The sequence below is a fragment of the Perissodus microlepis genome, chromosome 11 (assembly GCF_051167445.1).
Source record: "Perissodus microlepis isolate ML-2025 ecotype Zambia chromosome 11, ASM5116744v1, whole genome shotgun sequence".
Lineage (NCBI taxonomy): Eukaryota > Metazoa > Chordata > Actinopteri > Cichliformes > Cichlidae > Perissodus > Perissodus microlepis.
The window spans coordinates 23,185,625-23,208,832 of record NC_140471.1 but is presented as its reverse complement, the minus strand read 5'-3'; the positions used below and the strand labels follow the sequence as shown (position 1 = coordinate 23,208,832).

General features: G+C 41.7%; 3 protein-coding genes across 3 annotated transcripts; 1 reads left to right on the top strand and 2 right to left on the bottom strand.

The window, feature by feature from the left end:
* The first annotated feature begins 37 nt into the window (after positions 1-37).
* On the top strand, positions 38-9,519 carry LOC146377857 (adaptin ear-binding coat-associated protein 1-like). Its single transcript, XM_084943553.1, has 7 exons — positions 38-245; positions 1,166-1,266; positions 4,596-4,700; positions 5,170-5,251; positions 5,376-5,484; positions 5,684-5,831; positions 7,921-9,519. Exons 1-7 carry the CDS (start codon positions 145-147, stop codon positions 8,031-8,033), a joined length of 759 nt encoding a protein of 252 aa, XP_084799679.1. The 5' UTR covers positions 38-144; the 3' UTR covers positions 8,034-9,519.
* Positions 9,520-9,924: 405 nt separating this feature from the next.
* On the bottom strand, positions 9,925-13,054 carry mfap5 (microfibril associated protein 5). The gene is made up of 7 exons (XM_084943554.1): positions 12,953-13,054; positions 11,947-12,021; positions 11,803-11,835; positions 11,682-11,708; positions 11,514-11,601; positions 10,629-10,702; positions 9,925-10,141 (listed from the first exon to the last, which is right to left on the bottom strand). The coding sequence occupies exons 2-7, from the start codon at positions 11,987-11,989 to the stop codon at positions 10,035-10,037; spliced, it is 372 nt and encodes a 123-aa protein (XP_084799680.1). The 5' UTR covers positions 11,990-12,021; positions 12,953-13,054; the 3' UTR covers positions 9,925-10,034.
* A 4,439-nt stretch (positions 13,055-17,493) lies between these two features.
* sbk3 (SH3 domain binding kinase family, member 3) lies at positions 17,494-22,224 on the bottom strand. The gene is made up of 4 exons (XM_084943552.1): positions 21,931-22,224; positions 20,104-20,251; positions 19,586-19,788; positions 17,494-18,474 (listed from the first exon to the last, which is right to left on the bottom strand). Exons 1-4 carry the CDS (start codon positions 21,934-21,936, stop codon positions 17,689-17,691), a joined length of 1,143 nt encoding a protein of 380 aa, XP_084799678.1. The 5' UTR covers positions 21,937-22,224; the 3' UTR covers positions 17,494-17,688.
* Positions 22,225-23,208: the final 984 nt, after the last annotated feature.

The window sequence follows — 23,208 nt, the reverse complement described above, 5'->3', positions numbered from 1 at the left end:
ACCTGTCGGTAGCAATGGCGCAGAGGGACCCGCTTATGCGCAAATACACCGTCTATTACGGTCAAATAGCCGTTAACGCGGCGCGGACACACCACACCGTCACCATCACCGCCACCGGCGTACTCCGACTGAGTAAAAGTCAAGATGGCGACTGATGGTCAGTTCGAATATGAGTCGATCCTCTGTGTCAAACCTGAAGTCAACGTTTACCGAATCCCACCGAGAACATCTAACCGGGCTATCAGGTGAGGGATGGCGGAGGTTTCTGACCCAGAGCTCGCGTGCTGCTGCCTTTAGAAGCCGTTGCCTCAGCGACCTGCCTACCAACCTACCCAGCTCATCCGCTAGTCACGAAGCCTCACGTAGCGGCGGCGGTAGTTTATGAGCAGGTTGTTTTTGGGTGTGTATTTACAAGGTCATAGGGTTGTACTGGGCCCTGTTAGCACACTTAACAAGGACTGTATCGGATCGGCTACATCCCTCTCGGTTTGTCTGTGTTCGTGCTTTCATCCTGTGACACATCAGGAGAGATCTGGCACTTAAAATCAGCTATCAGCTGAGAACAGCGTGCTACACGTCCTAATTTCGCTAGTTTGTCGTTTAAATACAAACAGAAGAGCATCCCTGAGGCTGCAGAGAGGCTAGAGTCCTCAAGGACGCTTGAGCATTGTTTGATGTCGCTCCATGTCAAGGGGTTAAACATGGGATGCCCTGGCTCATAGCCAATGTGGTCACCTCAATCCATTGTTATGTCTTTACTGTGCAGATAATGCATATGTTATAAACAGGTCGATATTGGTTTGTTTACCCCATTTTTCATTGGCTGGTCCTTCAGCGTGACCTGCCGCAGCTGCTTCTGACTGGACATTACACCAACCAAACAGTAGCATGTGCCTCAGGTCCCATGAGACACAGGATTGGTTAACCGCTGACCATATGTATTGTGAGTAAGGGTGATGATGTAATATTTCATCCCCATGTCTCAGTGAAATGTCTTAGTCATATTTTGCACACGTAGAAAATGAGTGTGTCTGAGTATGACAAACCATAACAGTAACTTTCCTGTGTCTTGCTTATTCACCTCCTCTGTCAACATCAGTCTGAGTAAACTGTCAACAATTCATCTACATCACAACATCTACTTCTGTGTGTGTGCGTGTCTTAGGGCTGCTGATTGGAAGCTGGATGCTCCTGACTGGACGGGACGCATGCGTGTGACGGCCCGGGGCAAAGTAGCCTACGTGAAATTGGAAGACAAAGTCTCTGGTGAGAGACGAGCAGACAGGGCAGCGCCATTGTTTACCGGGCTGTCGCTGCTGTAAATCACTTCACTGTATAGTCTCCTGTTTGTCACCCTGCCCCTCTGTTACTCATCGATTCCAAGGTGACCCAGCCTGCAGCCGAGTGAGCAGTCTGGAGGCTGCATCAGTGCATTTTTCAGAAACTTAATGTCCTTGTTTTCTGTAAAATACACCTTTTGTTTTCCATTCACGTAACATGGCAACAATAATAAGTTCTGGTCTGATTCTTTAAATCCTAAAGAAAGGTGGTTTATTTACTACCTCCTTCAGCATAGGATACAAATAATGTCCTACAGAACAATCAGAATAACAAATAGGTGATGCAGATTGTGTAAATTTGAATTAACGTAACCTGCTGATATGTTTTGAACCTGGAATAGCAGCCTTTAAATGTGGACACAGAACTGCTGTAAATCATTTAGAAAATCAAGATTATTCAATTCAATTTTATTTATCTAGCTCTAAAACACAAGAACAAACACCTCAAGGTGCTTTATATTATAAGGTAAAGTACCTACAATAATGCAGTGTAAATCCCACCAATCAACTAACCCCTTTTGAGCAAAGATTTGGTGACAGTGGGAAGGAAAAACTCCCTTTTAGCTGGAAGAAACCAGGCCCAGGTTGGAGCAGCCATCTGCTGCGACCAACTGGGGGTGATGGTGATAAGACACAATGTGAAAGAGAGCCAGAGATTCATAGCTGTATTAAAATGACCAAAGTGAGTTTAAGGTTTACAGCTTGAATCAGTTATAGTACCATGCAAAAGTTGTTGTTTTTTTGTTTTATGGACATTGACTGCTTTTTGGTTCATTTTCGGTCCAGTCCCTGTACCTGACCATTTTCAGAGAAATTTTTTTTTTTTTTCTGTTTGTTTGCTAAGCTGCTTAACATTGACCTGTGACTCATTCAAGCATAAAAAAAGACACCTGACTCAAGTGACAAACCAGTGTTGTGTCTACACATAACACTTAGGAAAGAACCAAGTTTAATTTGTACCTTTAGGCACTTTGTCACAAAAACACATAATTTGTTCCCATGTCTTTAGTTAAATCTACGGAAAATGCCAAAAATAACACCGTCGGAGAGCACAAAATAGTATTTTTGTACCAGCAAGGTGATTCCCAAAAATTTGGCCTATGTCAGCATGGTGTGTAGTAGGGCTGCCACGATTAGTCGACTAGTCACGATTATGTCGACTATCAAAATCATCGACGACTGATTTAATAGTCGACGTGTCGTTTGAAGCTTTGTAAGATCCCAAAAGACGCAGGAATAAGTAGTAGGATTTAAGAGTGTAGTAACGGACTGAAACAGAAGATGGCAGCACTGCATGTACAAGGATGCCAGCTGCCGTTAAACCCCGAAGAAGAAGAAGCTGTGTTCCAGAATTCATAGCGTGGCCCAGCTCAGTTGTCAACAATGGCGGCAGCTAGTTAGTTTTAATATTACTCTTATTATTCTTTCTGGGTCACAAAATAAACGTTTAACATATTTTCAGGCGAGAATGTAGCTGTGTAAACCTCAAATGTCTGCTCAGTTTATCAAGACACATATTTTAAAAAGCGCTCCGACGTTTTCGGAGAGTCTGTTACCCACTAGCTCGATAGCTAGCCGGGGGCAAGGCTCACTAGAGCGCGTGAGAACACCGGACTCCTGGCAAATCGTTTTCAAACCCACCGCTGTCTTTCGCTACTCAGGTTAAACATATATAAGTCACTTAGATCAGCGGTCCCCTACCCCCGGGCCTCGGACCGGTACCGGTCCGTGAGTCGTTTGGTACAGGGCCGGAGAGTTGAGGCTCAGGTGTGAAATGTATGGTTTTCAGGGTTTTTATCGGTTTTCAGCGTTATTTTGTTATCGTTTTTATCGTTAACTCGGTTTTCCTGGGTCTTTTCACGTGTGTTATGAATAAATCTTCTTTTTTTCGGTACCGGTACTAGTTTTATTTTGTTGTATTTATCCGCGACACCTTAAAGGCCGGTCCGTGAAAATAATGTCGGGCATAAACCAGTCCGTGGCGCAAAAAAGGTTGGGGACCGCTGACTTAGATAACTTAACAATGTTATTGTTTGGCTTTCTTTAGTATTTTATTTGTTCCTGAGTAAATCGGTTTGGCTGAGATTAAAGTTATAGTTTTTACACAGCTGAATAAACGTCAAGCAGACAACTGATTATCAGAAGTGTGAGATGCTCGAGAATTTACTCCGGTGTCCTGTTATATTTTAGATAGCAAGGAGTTTATTAAACTTCACCGAAACAATCTGCAAATTTCATTAAAATTTAATAAACTATCATCTTGTCTTTATTTTTAGTTAGCACATACCTTAAACACTTAAAGCTGTAAGCTAATGATAGTTATATAAGAGCAGATGCTGCTGGTGCAATAAGTTTTACGTCCAATGGATGATGATCTGATTAGTCGACTAATCGCAAAAATAATCGGTGACTAGTTGACTATCAAAATAATCGTTTGTGGCAGCCCTAGTGTGTAGTGTATCCTTAAAAATGAGTAAACTGGATGAGAGTAGAGGAAAAAAGAAAAAGTGGGAGGTGTAAGACACTGTCTAAAGCAGATGAACAGAAAGCCTTGTCCTTAAGAGGAAAAACTACAGCAAAGACCTGAAATTTGCAGTTCAAGTCATCAGTATGTACGGAGGAGGTACAACAGCCATCTCCAAAACATGTAGAAGACTCTGCCATGGTTTGGGGCTGCATTTCAGCCAATGATGTTGGTGAACTTGTCCAAATTGATCGAATTATGAAAACAAAGAAGTACCATCAGATTTTGATAATATAAAGAAATGATGAGGGGATACTCAGGATGTTTGCATAGTACTGTATATCCGTTGTTGTATTGCTGCCTTTAAGATTATCATGAATTCATCTGACCTGAATCACATAAACCTTTAATAAAGGCGGGCTTTATTAAAGTAAGTGAGGACATGATGACCAACTAATCTGAGTATGACCGGGATTTTTACTGACTTTATAGGCTATATATTCCTGTTTATTTAAAACCATCTGAAACATATTGCAACATACAAAGCTATAGGTGAATATCTAAAATAAGCTTTTTGTAATCCATCTTCAGGGCCCTGTAGTTTCAACACAGTCGACATCAATGATGTCATCGTCACATTGTTTAAGAGACTTTTGTGAGTGCAGTCAGATTCTCACCAGCTCCACACTTATTTAATTATTCTCCTTCACATCCGTCCTTTACCTCGTGGCATTTTCCATCAAACCTTCAGACTGTTTTGCCAAGCTGATAATGAACACATATCTTTTCAGGGGAGCTTTTTGCCCAAGCACCAGTGGACGAGTATCCTGGAGTTGCAGTGGAAACAGTTAGCGACTCAAGCCGTTACTTTGTGCTGCGCATCATGGACGACAACGGTGGGTAAAACAATTATTGCTAAGCCATAAAATATTGGGAAAAAAAATGTGTTTGAACAGGATACAAGGACATTATCTGGATTGATGTGGGTTTTTTAAAAGTCTAATAAATTTAAATTAAAGAATGTATGGTATTTTTTAAAGCCTTTAAAATAATTCTTTATAGAATCACATACTGTCTGTTTTAGAGATTACTGAACTGTTGAGTAGCTGTATCCATAATTTGTTTCGCAAAGACAAAACTTTATTACATAATTTAAATTTCGTTCAGTCCTGATTTTTATTTTAAAGGTCTTCATTTTTAAAGTAATGCAGGGACAGTGATCATTACAGAAGTTCTGTTTCTGTACAGCACATTTTGACCCAGTTTGTGCTACGGTGTGCAGGTCATTCTGAGAAACCTGTGGGTTTATTTTGTTTGTTATTACTGCTGTAACTTGATTGTTGTCTTTATGTTTTTTTCTCAAAGGCCGCACTGCATTTATAGGCATTGGGTTTGGAGACCGAAGCGATGCCTTCGACTTCAATGTCGCACTTCAGGACCACTTTAAGTATGAAGCTGCTCTGTGAACACAGCTCTAATCATGACTAATTGAGTTGTCAGTGTATTTTTTTCCTTTAGTGTTTCCTAAGATACATTTTTGTATCACTGCTTTCCCCCCTTGCTTTCTTCAGGTGGGTGAAACAGGAAACTGAATTTAGCAAGCAGGCTCAGGCTCCAGACTCCACTCCAAAGCTGGACCTGGGCTTCAAAGAAGGACAGACCATTACTCTGAACATTGGGGTATTATTTATTTTCATAGAGTTTCATAGTACTAGTGTGGTGTTTAGGCCTTTTTCAAAGCTGTACAAATATGTCTCTGTCAAGCTCGAATGCATTGCATCGCATATATTTACTGCTAGGTTTAAACAAGCATCAATCATACTTGATATACCCTCATTCATGCACAGATTTTGTTTCCTTCCATCTATATCTTATCTAGCAATCGAAAAAGAAGGACAGGTCTCGTCCACAGAGTTCAGGCGGCTTTGGGCTCCTTCCGCCTCCCCCTGGGGGCAAACTGGCTCCACCCCCTTCTTCCAGATCAACAAATCATAACACACAACCATCAGCAGGAGGAAGTGACTCTGGTAGGTAACAGTCCAACAACAACCCCATGTTTAATCTTCACCTCAATTTACAATGTTATGAGGTTAAGAAAAGATATAAAGGAGGATTCAGAACTAGGGCTGCGGTATATCATATCGTCCAGTATGATACCGGAATAAATTTTTACGTGATCTAAAAGCGTCGTATCGTGATATCAGCGATAGAGCGGCGCCATGTGTTTACATTCCCTAGCATGCACAATAAGAAAACAAGCCCAGGCATGTCTGACTGCGAGAGTCGCATGTCAGCTTCCGATGATGATTTAGTAAAAGAGGGAGCTACTTCACTAAACTCCAAACACAGCACAATGGAAGCAACAAACTTGTTTCACCACTCGAGGCAAAAACAGATCGTTGAGTTCAAGAAGGCTGCGAAAGTGGAGATGCTAGCAGCTGGTGATGTTCAGCCCAAAAGTAAAACAAATGAGTCACCTGAGCATGGCTGGAGCACTCGCTGGCTATACTCCATATGACAGGAAGAGCGTATGTGGATGGAAATTACTGATGCTGTTACTCTGTAGAAAAGTAGGGCTTTAAGGAGCTGATTAAAAGTTCTACTCAAGATAGAACTTCCCGGTTGAAATGAAATGCTGTCAGTTTCAGTTTTATAACATGACAAATCTGTGCACAGTCCTAAAGAGTTTCAAGTTGTGAATTTTTTTTAAACACCGCATAGGCTTCTTCAGCGCTTACATTTGCCTTGATGCTGTGTCACTACTACGCTCAAAATGATGCTTGCAATTCCACCAGGTGCAGCGCAGCAGTTCTGGTCTGCGATACTTAAAATAGCATCGGGTCAGTTTTTTTATAGAACGACTGTCAAGCTGCACAGAGCCAATAAGGAGGGCAGGAAGTCAGGTATAGAAATCTGGCCACTTTTCAAAATAATAGACCGCATGCACAGTTTTCTGAAACTCTCCTGTTGTGATTTGAAGCCGTGCTAAAGGCAACAGAAAACCGCACTCGAGACACAGTCTCACAGACAAGCGGCAGGTGTATTTCAGGGGTTAATGTGAAGGTCGTGAATCTGTGCACTTTGCTGGTTGAGCCCAGTTTTTAATTAATGTCAGAAGCAGTTTTTTTGATTTATAGTGCAAATGAAGGTGAACCTTATTACCCCATTAATGCTTCGAGTTTGGGCGCTGCTTTTTCATTTACAATGGGGGATGAAATCTAACCTGCTTAAAGCAGAAGTCAAACTGAAAAAAAAAACAAAACGCTGCCTGAAATGAATCAGAGGAAGGGCTTATTTTTTTGGTGTTGAAGATTAGTTCCTTGAGCATGTCTGTTTCCATTGAAGCACAAGTCAGTCTTCATAGTTGATGTAGTGAGTACAGTGTTGCGCAGGTCTATTATCCAAAATTATGACACATACATTTTAAAATATCTTTCATTTAAAAAATACTGTTTCCTGTAGCTTCTGTAGCATAGATGTTTACAGAGCTAAACTGTGTCATGGTTTTCTACACTCTTCTAGTGGTATCTAATCATGCGCGCGGTTTCGGTTTCGTGTATTAAGATTTGTAGATGCCTGTGTAAGATTTCCTCCGCCATCTGTATAGAACAGAGGTGAATGTGTGTTTAAAGCACTGAAAAACATTACAAAAGCTTGTCTATCTGAAATCATTGTCCTGTTAGTGGCGCGGTGTGTGTGGTTTGTCCAGAGTAAATGTGGGAAAGGACTCACTAGTTTTGAGTTTCAATTGGAAATTTTCAATACTTTACCACCATTGTGTTTGGGTGGCGGCAGAAGTTTCAGAGGTCGACATCTAGAAAGCTCAGTGCATAAAACTGAAACCGTGTGCATCACTGATACCACCAGGGTAAACTGGAAAATAGTGCGAATACCACTGTAAGTAAAAATTGTAAGACAATATTTTTTTGTTATCTGGTGAAATGATATTTTTATCGATTGCTTAGAGCTGATGTATTATTTGAGAAATCCTTGTATTGACATTCAGATAACTTTTTTAATCCCTCAAAAAGACGATTTGTTTGCAGATTATAACATATAACGTGTATTAAAGTTTCAGATGTGCGTCTCTCTTTTTCTTTGATTTCAAACTGCCAGGGTGTTTGCTAGACCTGGACTCCAGTAACTCCAACTCTGTGGCTCCACCCAACCCCACCTCGACAGGCAGCTCTGACCTGTGGGGAGACTTTGATTCTGCATCCCCGAAGTGAGGAGAGAATCCCCCTGTTTTTTTCTCCCTTTTCTCTGTAAATTTATGCAGCACTTTTTGCAACTTTCTTTTCCCGATTACGGGGTCCCGTATCTCTCCCTGCCAAGCAGGGTAAGCCCCTGTCGTAGTTTTATTTCTCTTGAATTCCTCCTACTTTGTTCTGACCTCACAGCACCGTCTTAATTACGCTTACAGCTACAGCTGCGGGCCAACTTGACATATTCAGCAGGCTCTGCATCCCCATCATTCACTACATCTGCTTGGACTCTCTGTATTTGTCTAGATTCGCCCTGTAACAGTTTATTCCGCCAATTTCCCCGTTCTTACAGTGTTTTATTTGCTAATGATACACAATAGGAATATCAAGGGAGGCATAATCTTGTCATCAACATCTAATGATCTACTGAAATCTAATGAAATGTTCATGAATGACTTAAATGTACAGAGAATATTTATTTTAAATGTGTATATACATATATTGTAAGTGGTTTGTAATTATTGTTGTTGGTCTACGTCCTGTTTCTCCAAGTCTCCAGCAGCGGGACTGATTATATGCACTGACTGACGGTCGCATCTGTCTGTGTAGTTAGTAATTCATGAAATCCGCAGTGAACGCCACGATTGGCTCATGCTAGCTTCAGATTATTGCAACGTTTACCGCATAAGGATTTTACTTGAAAGACTCCTGTTAAGTCGCAGCTGATTTACAGAGTGGCCGTGCTCTTTAGCACTCTCTGCTCGGCTCTTGCGGTTCTGCAGCTGTCAAACACATATTCTACCGGGGACGGGCCGCGGGAGCCGCGCGCATTGTTTTAACCATAAATCAGGACACTTGGAAGCAGGAATGCTGGATGGGAGAGGGTGTAAGCAAAAGAAGGAGAGGCATCAAGTGCTTTTATCTTTGCCTCAGGGGGGAAGCAGAGATGATTTAGTCCGTGTTATGTCATCTTCATTCAGCACAGCTGTTAAAGTTGTGACTGGTGAGTCATTTAGGTCACGGCCTCTCTCCTCGTCAGTGAATCGCTCTGTGTTTCTGTCTCCGTAAGTGTTTATGACAAGGGCGATCGGGTCGTGCTCAAGCACAGCGTGTTGTGCTGTACAGATGAGTTAAATGTGAACTCCAGTTCCATATCAAGGTGTTAAGCTATCAGCGGTATTGTGATGCAGACAAATGCAACGTGGAAATAAGATAGTCCGTGTTTGATGCAGTGTTTTGTTGTGATATTGTTGTGTACCCAGAGATGGATTATGTAAAAAATGATATCACACGCACATGTGTTGTAACAGATGTGCAGTGGAAAGTGGTGTGATAATGGATGTTGATCAGAGAACAGAGTGTGTGTGAGTGTAAAGCCCCAAGGATGCTTGTCAGTGTTTGTTTATTGTCTAAATTATTTCTCCCAGATGTTACCTGTTATTCAAACCGTAAGTGTGTGTGCAAATGAATATGCAAAGAAAACTATAAAGAAAACACTTAATGGCCATAACTTTCTTTTGTGGTTGTTGTTTTTTTTCTTCTTCTTTAAATTGAGTAGTAAAAAAATAAATAATCTCGTGAACAACTTCCATTATATTTTATTGGTTACAATAGTGCACATAATACTGAACTGTCAGTGTGTACCTTACAATCCACAACAGAGTGGGTCTTTGTTTTCCTTTGTTTCTTATACGATTAAGTGACTCAGTGCTCCTATAGGCCCATTACCGCAGTACCTCAAATGGATCGTAAACCATGGAAGACATGACCTGTGTCCAATACACACGGACGAAATGAACGCACCCTCGATACTCACACAGTAAAAGGACGAATACATAAACATATGTAGATATGACTCAGCACACGTGTGTGTGTGTGTGTGCTCGCGTGAAAGAAAAGGAAAGAGACCCTCAGGTGTGGCACAGCGGATTTATGGTGTTTTTATTGGCTGTTTTCGATGACGACGCCCATGGGTCGCACCATCATCACCCGGTGGTCACGGGCCCATTCTAGGCAAGATCAGGCTTAGTTTGCCCAGGTTTGGGGGTTGCCACGACGATTGCGACAACGTTTGCTATTGGATGACCTCTGGATACGTCTGGGCCACCCAGACAACTCTCTGCATAATTCAGCTGTAATGTAAAGAAAGGGAAAAAGGGTTATTTATTTGTATGCGTATTTTCACGGACTGTAAGATCACTGTGACTTTATACGGACAGGTGACAAATGAAAGGAGAAACCTGAGCCCTGCAGTGGAGGGATCCTGTGGCTCTGACCTGCTGTGGTGTGGTTCATGCCCTACCTGCTGTCATTTTTTATCATTCTTCATCTATTAAACAAAAGATCCAAGTTTAATTTTAATAAAATAAAGGTGAGCGTTACAGCATCAGCAAATATATTATTATGTTATTGGCGATTTATTTGGTTTTTACCCTCAAAATCAAGCTGATGAATGTACCAACTTGTTAAACTGCACTCTTTGGCATCATCAACTGAGGGAACAAATTATATTTTTTTGGTTATTTGTTTTAGAGAATCACTGCCAAGGAGCAATGAAGCTGCTCCAGTGTTGTCTTTTCCTTTAATTTGTCACCTGTGTATACATTAAGACTAATTCACCTTTCAGATACTCATCCTCACGGCACACTGTCCTCACACAGATCTCTTTGTTGATCACATAAACACGAGGGAGGCTGCGAGAGCACCGGGGTAAAACATGAACATTATGAGGATGGATATACTGATACAGGCTGACAGGGTAACTGTTCAGTAATGAAAGTCTTGTGAGCTCAATACTGTTACACAAATATTGTGCTAATAATTAAGGACGCTATTTGTAGTAATTTATACTTCTAGCTGTGTCTGTTAACATATCATTTAAGTAGTCTTCAGTAGTAGTTTTCCAGGCTTCTTGAAGGACATTCAAAGCTCTTCGCTTTACTACTTGTACTGATGCAAAGATGAAGCTGTCATCTTCAGGGAATACCTCTTTGGGAATCACCCTGTCGGTGCAAAAATACTATTTTATGCCGATGTTATGTTTGGCATAGATTAAATTACAGAAATGGCAACAAATTATGTGTTTTCGTGACAGGCTGCTGGTAACAAAGTGACTAAAGATGCAATTTAAAGCTGCTTCTTTGCTGAGCTGTCTGTTATGTTTAGACACAATAGTGGTTCATCCCTTGAGTCAGGTGCCTTTTTATGATCGAATGACTCATGGGTCGGTGTTAAGTGGCTTAACAACCAAAAAATAAAAGTCCTCTAAAAATGATCAGGTGCAAGGACTGGACTGAAAATGTGTGAAAAAACAGCCAAAATGTCCAAAGAAAAGCCTGGAGAACTGTTGCTCAAGACCATTTCCTTGTTTTCTTTCACCACCTGTCGTTAAAACACTGAAGAAAAAGTAAGACCTTTACTGCTCAGTTTTTAAAAATAAGTAAGTCCTTTTTCTGGAAAAAAGACTAATTAAAAGTGTGTTGTTGTAGAGGATTTGCAGATCACCTGTAGAGACAAAGACTACCAATACATCTCTTGATGGGCTTGTGAACTGAGTACATCCTGGTGCAAGGATACGTCTCCTCCCTACATTCTGCAGAGAGATAACAGCGGAGACACATGTCATGTTGATATTGTGTAAATCACAAAAGTCCTAAAAGTGGAGATACTCACCGGTTGGTATGGCGTTCCCAGGTGCTTCTAGAAGTGAGGAAAGAAAAGAAAAAGAATAAATGAGAAAAACTCACAGAGTAGCAGACGTCTGTCATCATTATCAAAAGTAAAAGGGCTTTACCAGTTGGCTGAGTTTGGGCTATAACCGTGAGTGCTGTGGAACAGAAACCGCATGAGGGGAGAGGTTTGCAGCATAAAAGCAAACACACAGCGACTCAACCATAATTAAACAAGATGATTTGTGTGTCCTGTTTGGTAACGTTACCCTGGAAACTGCAGAGGAGCAGGACCACTGGGAGGCTGCCCATTCCTTCAGCTTGTAAGGGGTGAACTTTACGAGCTGCAGGAAACCGAAGAGGAAAAGAGTCGGGATGATTTCACAGAGTGGAACTGCTCAATATCCTCACTATGATTTTTTTTTTAATTCCTTAACTGTTTATGTTTCCTTTAATCCCGTTACATAAATGCTAACAACATTTCAGCTCAGGGTAATGTTTTCCTTAGAGTTTTGCATCAGCTGAAAACACAGATGCGTAGCACAGTGTCGCACAAGAGCCCCTGATGTCATTTTTCCTACATTTATTTATTCTAGTATTTATTGGACTCCTTGTAAACAGATAAGTGATGCCTGATTTCCTTCCTCCTTTTCCCCCCCTTCCCTCTCTCATCTCCCGCCCTGCACCATTCCTCTCCTGATGTGTCACAGTAACTTTGGAGTCCAAGATGTGAGTTCTCGCAAAAGAATGTGTTTTTTTTGTGTGGCCTATTTGAGGACCCCTCCACCCCTCCTCTGTTACGCTCTCACATTCTTTCCCAGCTTTATTTTCAGAGAACATATCGCCGCTTTCCAACTGTACAATCATCACCAGCCAATCTGAACTCGATGATGGGTTTTTTTTTTTCACATCTTGTCCTTTCAGCAGCGATACATCCCAGAGTCACACATTTGCAATTACTCAGTTGAAAACACTGCATTTGTCTGCTTTAGCTGCTTGTTTGTCTCTGTTGGCTCGTTTGTGAGAGTTTTTTCACTCTTTATGTCTGCTGAACTTCGCATGCAATCAACCCTTCACTCGTCTACAAAGCCTTTTTGACTAAGTTAACTAGTCAGGCATTCTCCTCCTAACTTGTGTTTACATCTAATCAGAAGGATGTATCACCCAGTTAATGTCTTTGGCTGTGAGTTATCCTGAGTCTGCAGATGTTCTTCTGTGTAATTCCTACAGAATGTGTAAAAATCAGGTGGAAAAAGAAACATAACTTGTACTCACAACTTTTGCTGTCGTCCACAACTGCTTTAGTTTTATGAATCTTTTGTCTTCTCTTCTTTTCCCCTCCTTCCCTCTCCTGCACCCTCCTTCTCCTCCTCTGCTTCCTCCTCCCCCTCCTCTTCCCCCTGTCCTCCTTCCCCTGGCACTTTTCATGCTTTTCGCTATTTTCATGTCTCGATTTGATAAAATCTTCTGCCTTTGTCGTCATATCTGATGGTTAGTATCCAATTATATAGCTGTGATAACACGCTATATTCACTTTACTTTGTAAAGGTAAACAGTCTGCTGGACTGCATTAATCTCAAAACTAAAGGTGGGTCTTTGTGACTGTTAGGATGCAGAGTAAGTTCAGGGGGCCTCCATGTGATGGATAAGAACTAAAGCTACCTGAACCTTTGCACAGTAGTGCATCTTTATATATTTTTACTTCCCTGTGTTTCACTGTTTCATCACCATACATCAGCAATTATCCTTCTCTGAATAAAGGTAGATTGAGCACAGGAGTTACAGACATGCTCAATAACTCATTTTCTTTGTATTTGCTTGAAAAAGCACACACAAAGATAAAAGAGATAGAAAAAGCTTTAATTTAATATTTCCTCTTGTATTCCTGTGACAAATGAGAAGGCTGTAAACATGAGCCATTTATTTCCTGGCATATGTTTGTAGTTATTTCACAAATTAACAGTCAAGAGTGAGCTCCAAATCTGACTTTTGCAATACTTGGTACAGCCAGCAGATGGAGCAATGCACACAAGAAAGTGGTGCCTCCCATTGACAGACAATCGTCTTGACGCATGCTCAATCATTCAGGTAAGGATGCTCTCGTGGCCATTGATCAATGGTGAATGATCAATCATCGTGACAATTTGCATATTAATGATCATAACATGATCATGATAAACAACATGAAGGCATGAATCCATCCTGTCTTATATCAATGGTATTAATAGTGTTGGAAATAATTTCTTGGTACACTGTGGGTTCCTTAGTACCAAGCGCAAACACAGCCTAACTGAGTGTTGTTGTTGATCATCTCCATGCCTTTATGACCACATCACAGAATGTCACAAAGCTCAGATCATTTCAAACTGTCTTCATTGAGGCAGTTCTGCTTGCAAAAGGAGTTCCAACCCAATACTAGCAAGATGTAGAAAACAATTAACTTAATTAAAGTTATATGAGAAATGGATCATGTTATGACCTTTATTTAATTTATTGCCTGAAGTTAAAGGCGATCGACCTTGTCTGTATTTACAGATTACACAGGTAAGAATCCATCATGAATGCTCTCAAGAAAATAGCAACATGTAGCTCCAAAGATGGTTTCTCATCCCCGATAAGCCCAAAGTACTTAAACTCTGTCATCAGCTCACGCAGCTCGCTGTTTGTTCTCTTTTGAAACAAAGAGATGCATCACAATTGCTTGGAAGACCACAAGTTACACAGGGAGTGGACATTTTTTTATTACTGTATATAAACTTGTCATCTGTGGACTACAGTTCATTACATACCTAAGCTATCGTTCAGAGTTGTGTTATCCGTGTAAGATGAAGGCCACTGTTCCAGACCCTTTGTCTCATTGTGTTGAAAGCTTTCTTTCATTGTGACCTTTATAGCAGCTTTGGTGAAACTTGACTCTTCTTTGGCTTCTACGAAGTTGACCAATATAAATATTGCTACGCATACTCCTGAAGCTACAAAGTCTTACTGGCTCTCACCCTGTGGTGGGCCAAGTCAGCTCAATAGGGACACACTCATCATCTCCCTTGACATATTGGGGCTACACGGACTCCAGGGTGCCCCTAACAAGGTCGACAGGGTGAGGATGATGACAGCTTGACAGATAGAGGCAGTGTAAGCAAAAGAGACGAGGAGAGGAGCCAATAAGCATGATCAGTCCTGCGAACGTATCCAACCGCCCCTCGGTCTACACTTCTGTAGCAGGAGCTACAAATTAAAGCTAAAATGAAGACAAAAAAGAGGATTAAAGGGGTCAGGTGCTGAGCAAGAAGGACCAGCAATGGTTAAGGCAAAACATGCCTGACTGTAAACACATGATAAAAACTCTAGTTGTTTATTAGTTGTATGGCATTGCATGAGGCATGCCGGCAATGCAATGCATACCCTCTCGCTCCTCTCTTTCACCCCAACATGCTTCGCCTTCGCTCTTCGTCTCGCTTACAGTCTCTGGATTTCAACCAGCTGATAGATTTTGGTTTTTTTCTAGTACTGCTGTGTTTCCTGTGCACGAAAACCAGCAGCGCAGCACACTTAAGCACTTCGTTTTCTAAACTAGATCCAGTGTGGCTCACTGATGCTTCTCGCTGTTCAAAATTGATAATCTCAGGTTCTCCCAGTCAGCCAGAATCACCTCTGCCAGTCCTGTTTAAGTAATTAAACCTGCTGAGCTGTAAGATGCTGCCAGGTGGGGGAAAAAGTTGCAGTGGAAATATTAGGCCATGATGGGCAGAGGGTTTGGCTTTCAAGTTGGGTTACATTTTGTTCATTTGGCTATATGAACATTTTATTTGGTCAATTAATCTGACTCTTATATCGGCGTCCATTTTTGCAGACCTCATTCTGGTGACAGGTGAAAACCTTTATCAGATATCTGTCTAAATATCTGTTACATAGTGTGGAGTTTTCAGGCTGGTTTTCTCTGTGCCCTCTGTCTCACCTTTGTAAAAATGCACTTTTAAAAACACTAATGCATGTCCTCTCAGAGTCAGAAAGAAGGCAAACGCTGTATAATGTAAAGGATGAAAAATAAGCAGGTAGCTTGAAGGCAGCAAATGTGATGATGTAGACCTTTACAGAGTTTAAACTTTCCAGCTAAAGTGTGCTTCATGCAATATTGGTAACACGCAATCTCAATGGCGCTGACATCTAAATACTAGCTTCTTTGGTTTCTGGACGTGGGAGTGTGTCTTTCAACTTGACAAATGTTCAAAGGTCTGTCATGACATGTGACTTGGAAGTACATACGTGAGTTAAAATAAACTAAGCAGCATCTCCAGCTAGCTTCAGCAATTTAGCAGTAGTCCACATGTGTAGCTGTCCTTGTTTCTCCTGTTTTCATCATCCCCGCTATCTGTCCTTCTGAACCTCCAACAGATTTGCACCTCGATCAGCATCTTTGTGTTGGCACTCGATTGTCTCAGCAGTCCGCACCATGTGTTTCCATTTGTCAGGCTGAGGTCCTCCTTTAACGCCCAATCTGAGTGTTACATGAGCTTTGGTTCCCAGAAACCAGTAAATCCCAAACCACCATTGCTATAGGAGATAACAAATGTTTTCATGTAAACATTTGGTATTATGTGACACAGCTGATACGCGGCCGTGATCCGAGATTAAAAAAAGAAGTAAGGAGAGTGAGGGAATGACAGCCGTCAAGTGTGAAGAAAACAGATCTGACTGTAATAGCAATGATGAAAGGGAAAGACCAGGTCCAAGTGGCACGGCAGAAGAAAGGGAAAAGTAATCTGCACAAGGGCCAGAGATAAAACGAGATGAGGGTAAATGGGCAAGATGGGTCAAAGTGTTCCATCAGATTTTGCTGCTACAGGCCTGTGGGCGCCAAGGCAGCCTGACTTTTGCGTTTGGAAGGCTGTGAAGTGCAGATAGTCAGAGGGAGGTGATGATTTGCATGGTTTGTAAATAGATGGTCCAGAAGTCTATTTATAAATCCATCTGGAGTGGTCCTTAGCAGGGGTTAGCACAGGCCCCACCAGCATGCACACACTCACGCACAGCGCATTAGCAGCTCGCTACCAGCAGGGATCCAGTCCAAATGGTACATTTGCTCCACATTAAATAGTCCTTGCACCATTTAATATCTAGCAGGGTGAGGACTGTGTCGTGTTTTTCTTACATACTACTGGACAGTTAAGATCACAGCATGACTGAGTGATGGCAAATGCGAACAAAGGCACCATCAGCAATTCCGTGAAATCCATTTTGGAGGGTTCTGTATGCAGGCTTGCAGGTGATCTTTCAGCAAGTAATTATTCTCTCTGACAGATACAGGACAGCTCTCTCCTGAATCCATACTGAGGCCAACTAGCCACTTGCAGATTTCCCATGAGGTGTGTTTCATTGTCAGTACATCACCTACAGTGGGCATCACTGAGAACAGCATGAAGGGGTTATTTTAGCCCTAAAATCCTTTACTCTCCTAGTATAGGTACCATGCCTGTGATTTTTATCGCTCCAGCACGAAAGAAGATCATGCTGGTATCACTGTCAGACTGTATTGTTAGTCCAATTTTAGATGTGCTCCTGCTGTTCTGCTGCACCTGTTGCTTCAACACCACATCCAAGATGTCATAATTTCCATAGATGTGCTTGTCTACGTGCTGTATGCAATGCTGTCTAAACAGAATAAAGTCTAGGGTGCTTTGTAGTGTCTTCAAATGTAGCTTTTATCTGAACCATCATCATCTGCAAATCCTCTTTATTATCAGCCTGACTGCTCTGCTTTGCTACTTATATAACACATGCAACACCACTGATTTATTTTGCGTAAACCAACATTCCAACACAAGTCTTTAATAGCATTATAATACAGCTTTTTGTTCAGACATCACACTTTTCTTGTATTATTTTCACACAAACACACATATTTACAAATGTTCACAAACAGAAATATGTACAATGAAGTTGCACTTTGAGTATTAAGGGTACTTATAAAAATATGAAAACGCTGAAACAGTTTCATAAAGACAAAGACAAGTTTATCTCTCCCCCCTTCCTTCCCTAAGCAGCTCTTCTTCTACCCCCCCTCTCTCCCTCATTTTTCTGGCTTCCTTCTCCGCCTCCTCTGCTTTCCTCTTCTCCTCTCTCTCCGTCTCCATCAGCCACGGCCCTCCCAGATAGCTCAGGATCTCCTCTGGAGTCCCTCTGTGTTTGGGCTCAGGGTGGAGTAGCTCCTTCAACAGAGTCATCACTAATGGGCTGAGGCCCTCAAACTGTGAAGGAGGAGGATTGTCTCTTTGTTTTCTCTCCATAATAATGTAATCATCAGCGTCCTCCTCACCCCTCCACTCGCCATCTCGCATTTTCTCGTCGCGTTTGGCCTCACGGTCAAACCACTCCTTATATTTTCGGTAGCCACGATCATCGTGAGTGCTCTCCTCCCAGGGGAAGCAGCCAGTTAGCAGGCAGTAGACGAGCACACCAAGAGCCCAGCTGTCAATGCAGGGCTCTACTGATATCCAGATGTCTTCTACCTCTTCTTCGGTTCCTTCAGTCCGCCTTCTCTCCATCTCCTTCTCAGCCTCCTTGGCAGGTTCCACCTCAGGCGTGCAGAAGGGTGACTCGTACCAGACAGCTCGAACGGTGGTGCCGATGGCTCGGGCGAGGCCAAAGTCCCCGAGTTTGACCCAGCGACAGGAGCTGTCACAGAGGAAGATGTTCTCAGGTTTGATGTCACGGTGGACAAAGCCCAGAGAGTGGAGGTGTGTAACTGCACCGCTCAGCTGGGACATCACCCTCTGCACGCAGTCCTCATTCACCCCGGCCTGAAACAGACAGACACTATGATTGAGTGGTGGCCCAATATCAGACAGTTATTATTATTTTTATATAATATTTTATAAGACAATTAGGCCAAGTGGAGTCTGATAGGAGGACTGTGTTACTGGCACTAAGACAACAAAATCTGCGTCACTTAACTGGTTGGTGACGCATTTGGAAATCCCTATTTAACTTCATGTACTCTCTCTTCATTGAGTGAGAGCGGGCTGTCCTTATTCTTATCAGCGCTTCATTGTGTTATTGGCAGAGACACAAACAGGGAAGTAGGTGAGCTGGAAGCTGTTATCAAGCATGTCTTATGTTTAAACTTTTAGAAATGAGCGCTCAACAAGTACAAACTCCCAAAAGAGTAAAGGAAAATTTGTGGAATAATATGCCAATCTTCATGAATACAGTTAAACACTGTGCATGCTGCTGCACATCTTGTGATGTGATGCAGTTTGAGTGGCTGAGATGAATGTTAAGGTTTAGCTATAGACTCCTGCAGTGATTCATCACAACTGGTCACTGTTCACCTTCAGGGTTTTTGTTAAAGTACTGAATACTGCAGTGTTTTTTAGCTGATATGTCATAGTCTAAGAAGGAGAAGAAACTGAATTCAGGGTAGGTGATGTGAGTGAGGACATGCAGTTATATTATACAATAATATATGGAGACTACAGCAGGAACACTTAAACAACAATACTGTGATTCTGTTCAAAGTAATAAATTGCGTAGGCTGTAATAGCTGCACTGTAAAGGTAAATCCTTGCAAATATAGCTGCCAGTACTGCCAGGTTATGGTTAATGAGTAAAAGTCTCTGTAAGCTGAGCATGCATCCAGGCACAATAAGCTTTGCAGACTGCTGATGATTCAGCTTTATCTCTCATGGGAACGCCAGTATAAAGTTTTATTATCTGGATGATTTTTTAGCAAGCAGTGTTTTTTTGTTCTTTGGATAAAATGACTGGAATATTGGGATTCTGGGGTTTATGAAGCAAAAACATATCAGCTTGTATAACATTTGTATTAAGTTTTGCTGCTGTATATGTTTTCTGTTGTATTAGTAGGGCGTACATATAGTTTCTTTCATGCCACACGTCAGCCAAACTGACCTCGGACACTATAACACTGTAGAGGTCACCGTATAGACCGGCTTGCTGGGCAAACACATAGTAGGATGGCGTGGAGAAGAAGATGCCCAGGGCTCGTGTCAGAGACGGATGGGTGCAGTAAGATAGGGACAGATTGTATTCACGCAGGAAAGAGGTGAGCGAGGTAGACTGACGAGGGAAGAACTTCAGAGCCATAGGAGTTCCTGATGAGAGTAAACCAAGATGAGATCTAATTAGCTTTAAAATTCCCTTATAAATAATCTTACCACCCCACCCCAGTTGCAGTAACTTTATCCGAGAGAATGTAAGAAAGCTCTTCATTAGAGCAACAGAATAAAGAAGGATCTGTTCTCACGTTACTGCAGAGCTGACCCCACAAAAAACATGTGGTTTCTTTACTAGAAGGAAAACTGAGTCTGAGGTGCTCAGGGACACCTTTGCAAATACTTCAGATAGGCAGCGAGTTTAAACGTGGAAAAATGTTTAGTTAAAAAAGCTGAACTGAGTCTTGCACTAACCTCTCTTTCTGTGCACTGCCAGCATGACTTTCCCATAGGATCCTTCTCCCAGGAGCTTCACCATCCGAAAGTGTTCAGAAACTTTCAGATTGGGCATGGATTGCGCCGACAGGAAACATAGCTCGTCGAGTTCCTGAGCTGCTGCAGCCTGGGAACATATGAAAGCACACACACATAAATCCAAATTGATGAAATAAGAGCCGCAGCTTGAGCAGCATGTGTTGATGTTATTGATAGATAACTTCAGAGAATGAAGTCTGAATCTGAGGGAGCACGTTCAGATGTGTTACCTGAACCTCGGGCATGACAAGACCTCGGGACTTCAAACCTCACACATCACATTAGCTGCAATGGTAAAAATCTTTTTTTTCATTCTATGCAAGTTTATTGTCTTACTATTTAAGTTTAAGATGTTTGTCAGAAAATACTGGAACATGTTGGGGTATATAGACACTCCAGACATCAGGATGTCTTATCAGGATGATCAGAACATTTGGTGATTTCAGGATGTCTTATCGGGATGATCAGAACATTTGGCAGCGTGATTTAGTGTTCATCCCTATTGTTATTCGTTGCTTCATGAAGTCTCACCCATGATGATTTACTTTGAAGTAGATCCCCCACCACACAGCCCATAACACCAGGACGGGTGTGAACAACTAAGACAAGAGCTTAACGCAAAAGATAAAGAGACTCCAGAAGGATAACATATTTTTATTCTTGACCTTCCACATGTTGCGTAACTGTGACGTCCCTGCAAACACCTAGTAGTATTTGCTGTGCTGGTACCAATCAATATTTCTGGTTTGAATTGATATAATAAGCCTGATTACTGTTACAGAAAAACATTTCCAATCACTTACAATCATTCCAAATGGTTGGAAAATTGATTAATTTCAGCTTTGAGTCATTTTTAAGGAAACTGATAGACTTGATGTGCAGCCAATACTGGAAAAAAGCAGGTTTTGACCAGCCTGCGAGCACGACGTTGTGCAGATGAGCTGTATTTTAAACAGACTAATGATGGCCCGTTTGAGGATTGATACTGCACAGATTAATGCTGCAGGTGCAACAACAGACTCTGCTCTGCAGCAACTAAAACATTTTATATCACAAGGAGGCTCAAACATGACATTTCAGACAGCTTCCACATGCATGAAAGCAAAATGTTGAAATGTTTTTAAGCACATTTCCATGAGTTTAAGCCTCAGTGGGATTTTGTTCCCGGAGCTGTTAACACGAGTTGAAGTTATCGCATTGTCAGATTCTTTTGGTGCTCCTCATTCCACGCGTGCTTAAGTGAAAATGACTATCATTTATTTTATCTAGGTCACAGTTTAGCTGAATGACTCCTACACATTAATCACACAGAAGCATCTAAGACACTGGTTGTATGCTGATACTTGCCATGTCCTAAGACACTAAGGTGATTATTAATTAAAAACTCTTTGGCACAAAGCAGTAAGTGTTATAATGTCTTAATGTAGCTCATCACTAACTAATTTGAAATCCATTAGAAGTGTCAAGCATCGGGAGTTGAAAACACCACTTAATGATACAGTCTGAAGCCAAAGAGAAATGCTGTAGTAAAGAGTCATCAGTGTATTCATGCAACGTCTGCATGCCATCCCATCAGCTAGAGGCAAATCATTAAGGCATTACAGAAAACCTGCAAACGGTCTGCACATGCACGATATTACTGTTTTCTTGACAGTAGTTTTTCCTGCACTCACATGTTGACATTATGAGTTTGATTAAAGTCACAAATATGTATCTGAAAACTAGATGTAAAGGTTTGGATGGACAGGAATAATGTGCAATACTTACTGTCATTTTCTGCTCAGTTGGATGATCTCTACTCAGTTTTCTCTGCTCTTTTCAGCATCTAATCAAAGACTCTTTGAAAACTTGACAGGCTCCTGTTAGGGAGCTGCTGTTCAGGCTGGAGATCTACTGAATGTTTGCAGCTAGACTGATAATCAAAGTGGATATTTTTGCCTTTGCTCCCTTGTTCCATGCAGTAGCACAGCTGACTTTATAAAGGAGGCTTATAGATGTTTACTGGAGACCAGGATATTGGCTGTGTGTTTCTCCCCATGAGACACATGCTTAACTCCCTCCCTCTCTTTTCCTACTCTTGTGCCAAGACTCCCGCTCTCTCCGCCTCTGGCCTGTTATGCTGGCAAATACGCACGAACCAGCTACAAGGCATTTCAAACCTCCTACTCCCCGTGTGCCCCTCTCTACTGCACAGCACTGCTAATATCCCACCTCTTCCAATCTGTCAGTCAGCCTGACCACATTAACCCATCGCTCTCCTGCCTCCCCTCTCCTCAGCTGTCATTCACCTTGTACCCCCTCATTTTCCTTCCATGTCTCTTTCTCACCCTCTCAGCCTGTCTGAGTCAGTGAAATCCACACACAGTATAGGATTCCTCTTTTAATCAACAGGTATGCTGGAATGATTGGAATAGGCCAACAAGCTGTATCCATGATCCCTGAATCTTACTGGGATTACAGCATATAGTTACAGAGCATTTTATTTTTAAATATTGATGTTCTCTCTTCCTTATCCTTGATATCTGCCACTTTCTGATGGAGGCATTTAAAATTGATCAAAATTAAAATTGACTAAAATATAATCATCACATCCATAAATGAAGGTTTTCATTGGTCATCATAATTCTTCTTCTTGTTACACAACACTATCTGACTTACTCTCTTTTCAGGCACATATTAATCATCAGACTCATATTAAGAAGATCTGAGACCTTGCTTTAAAAGAAAAACATAAAACTTAATTCTGCACTTGATCTAAATGCCAGCTTTATTTCCTACTTAACACCAGCTGTAGGTCCTTTCCTCCAGCTCCCATAGCTTCAACACCCTCCTCCTCTTTCTGTCTGCTCAGATAGATTTCCCCTGGTACTACATACTATAGACATATTCTTCGTTGGCTGTGCATTATGTAACACAAACACTGGCTGCTATCACAACGGGCCAGTCCCTTCTCAGGTTACTAACACCACTGCTTGTGTTCAGCTGGTCATCACCGACAGGCTGCATGTTTGTGCATGTACCACAAGGCTCTTTGGCCTCTGCTGT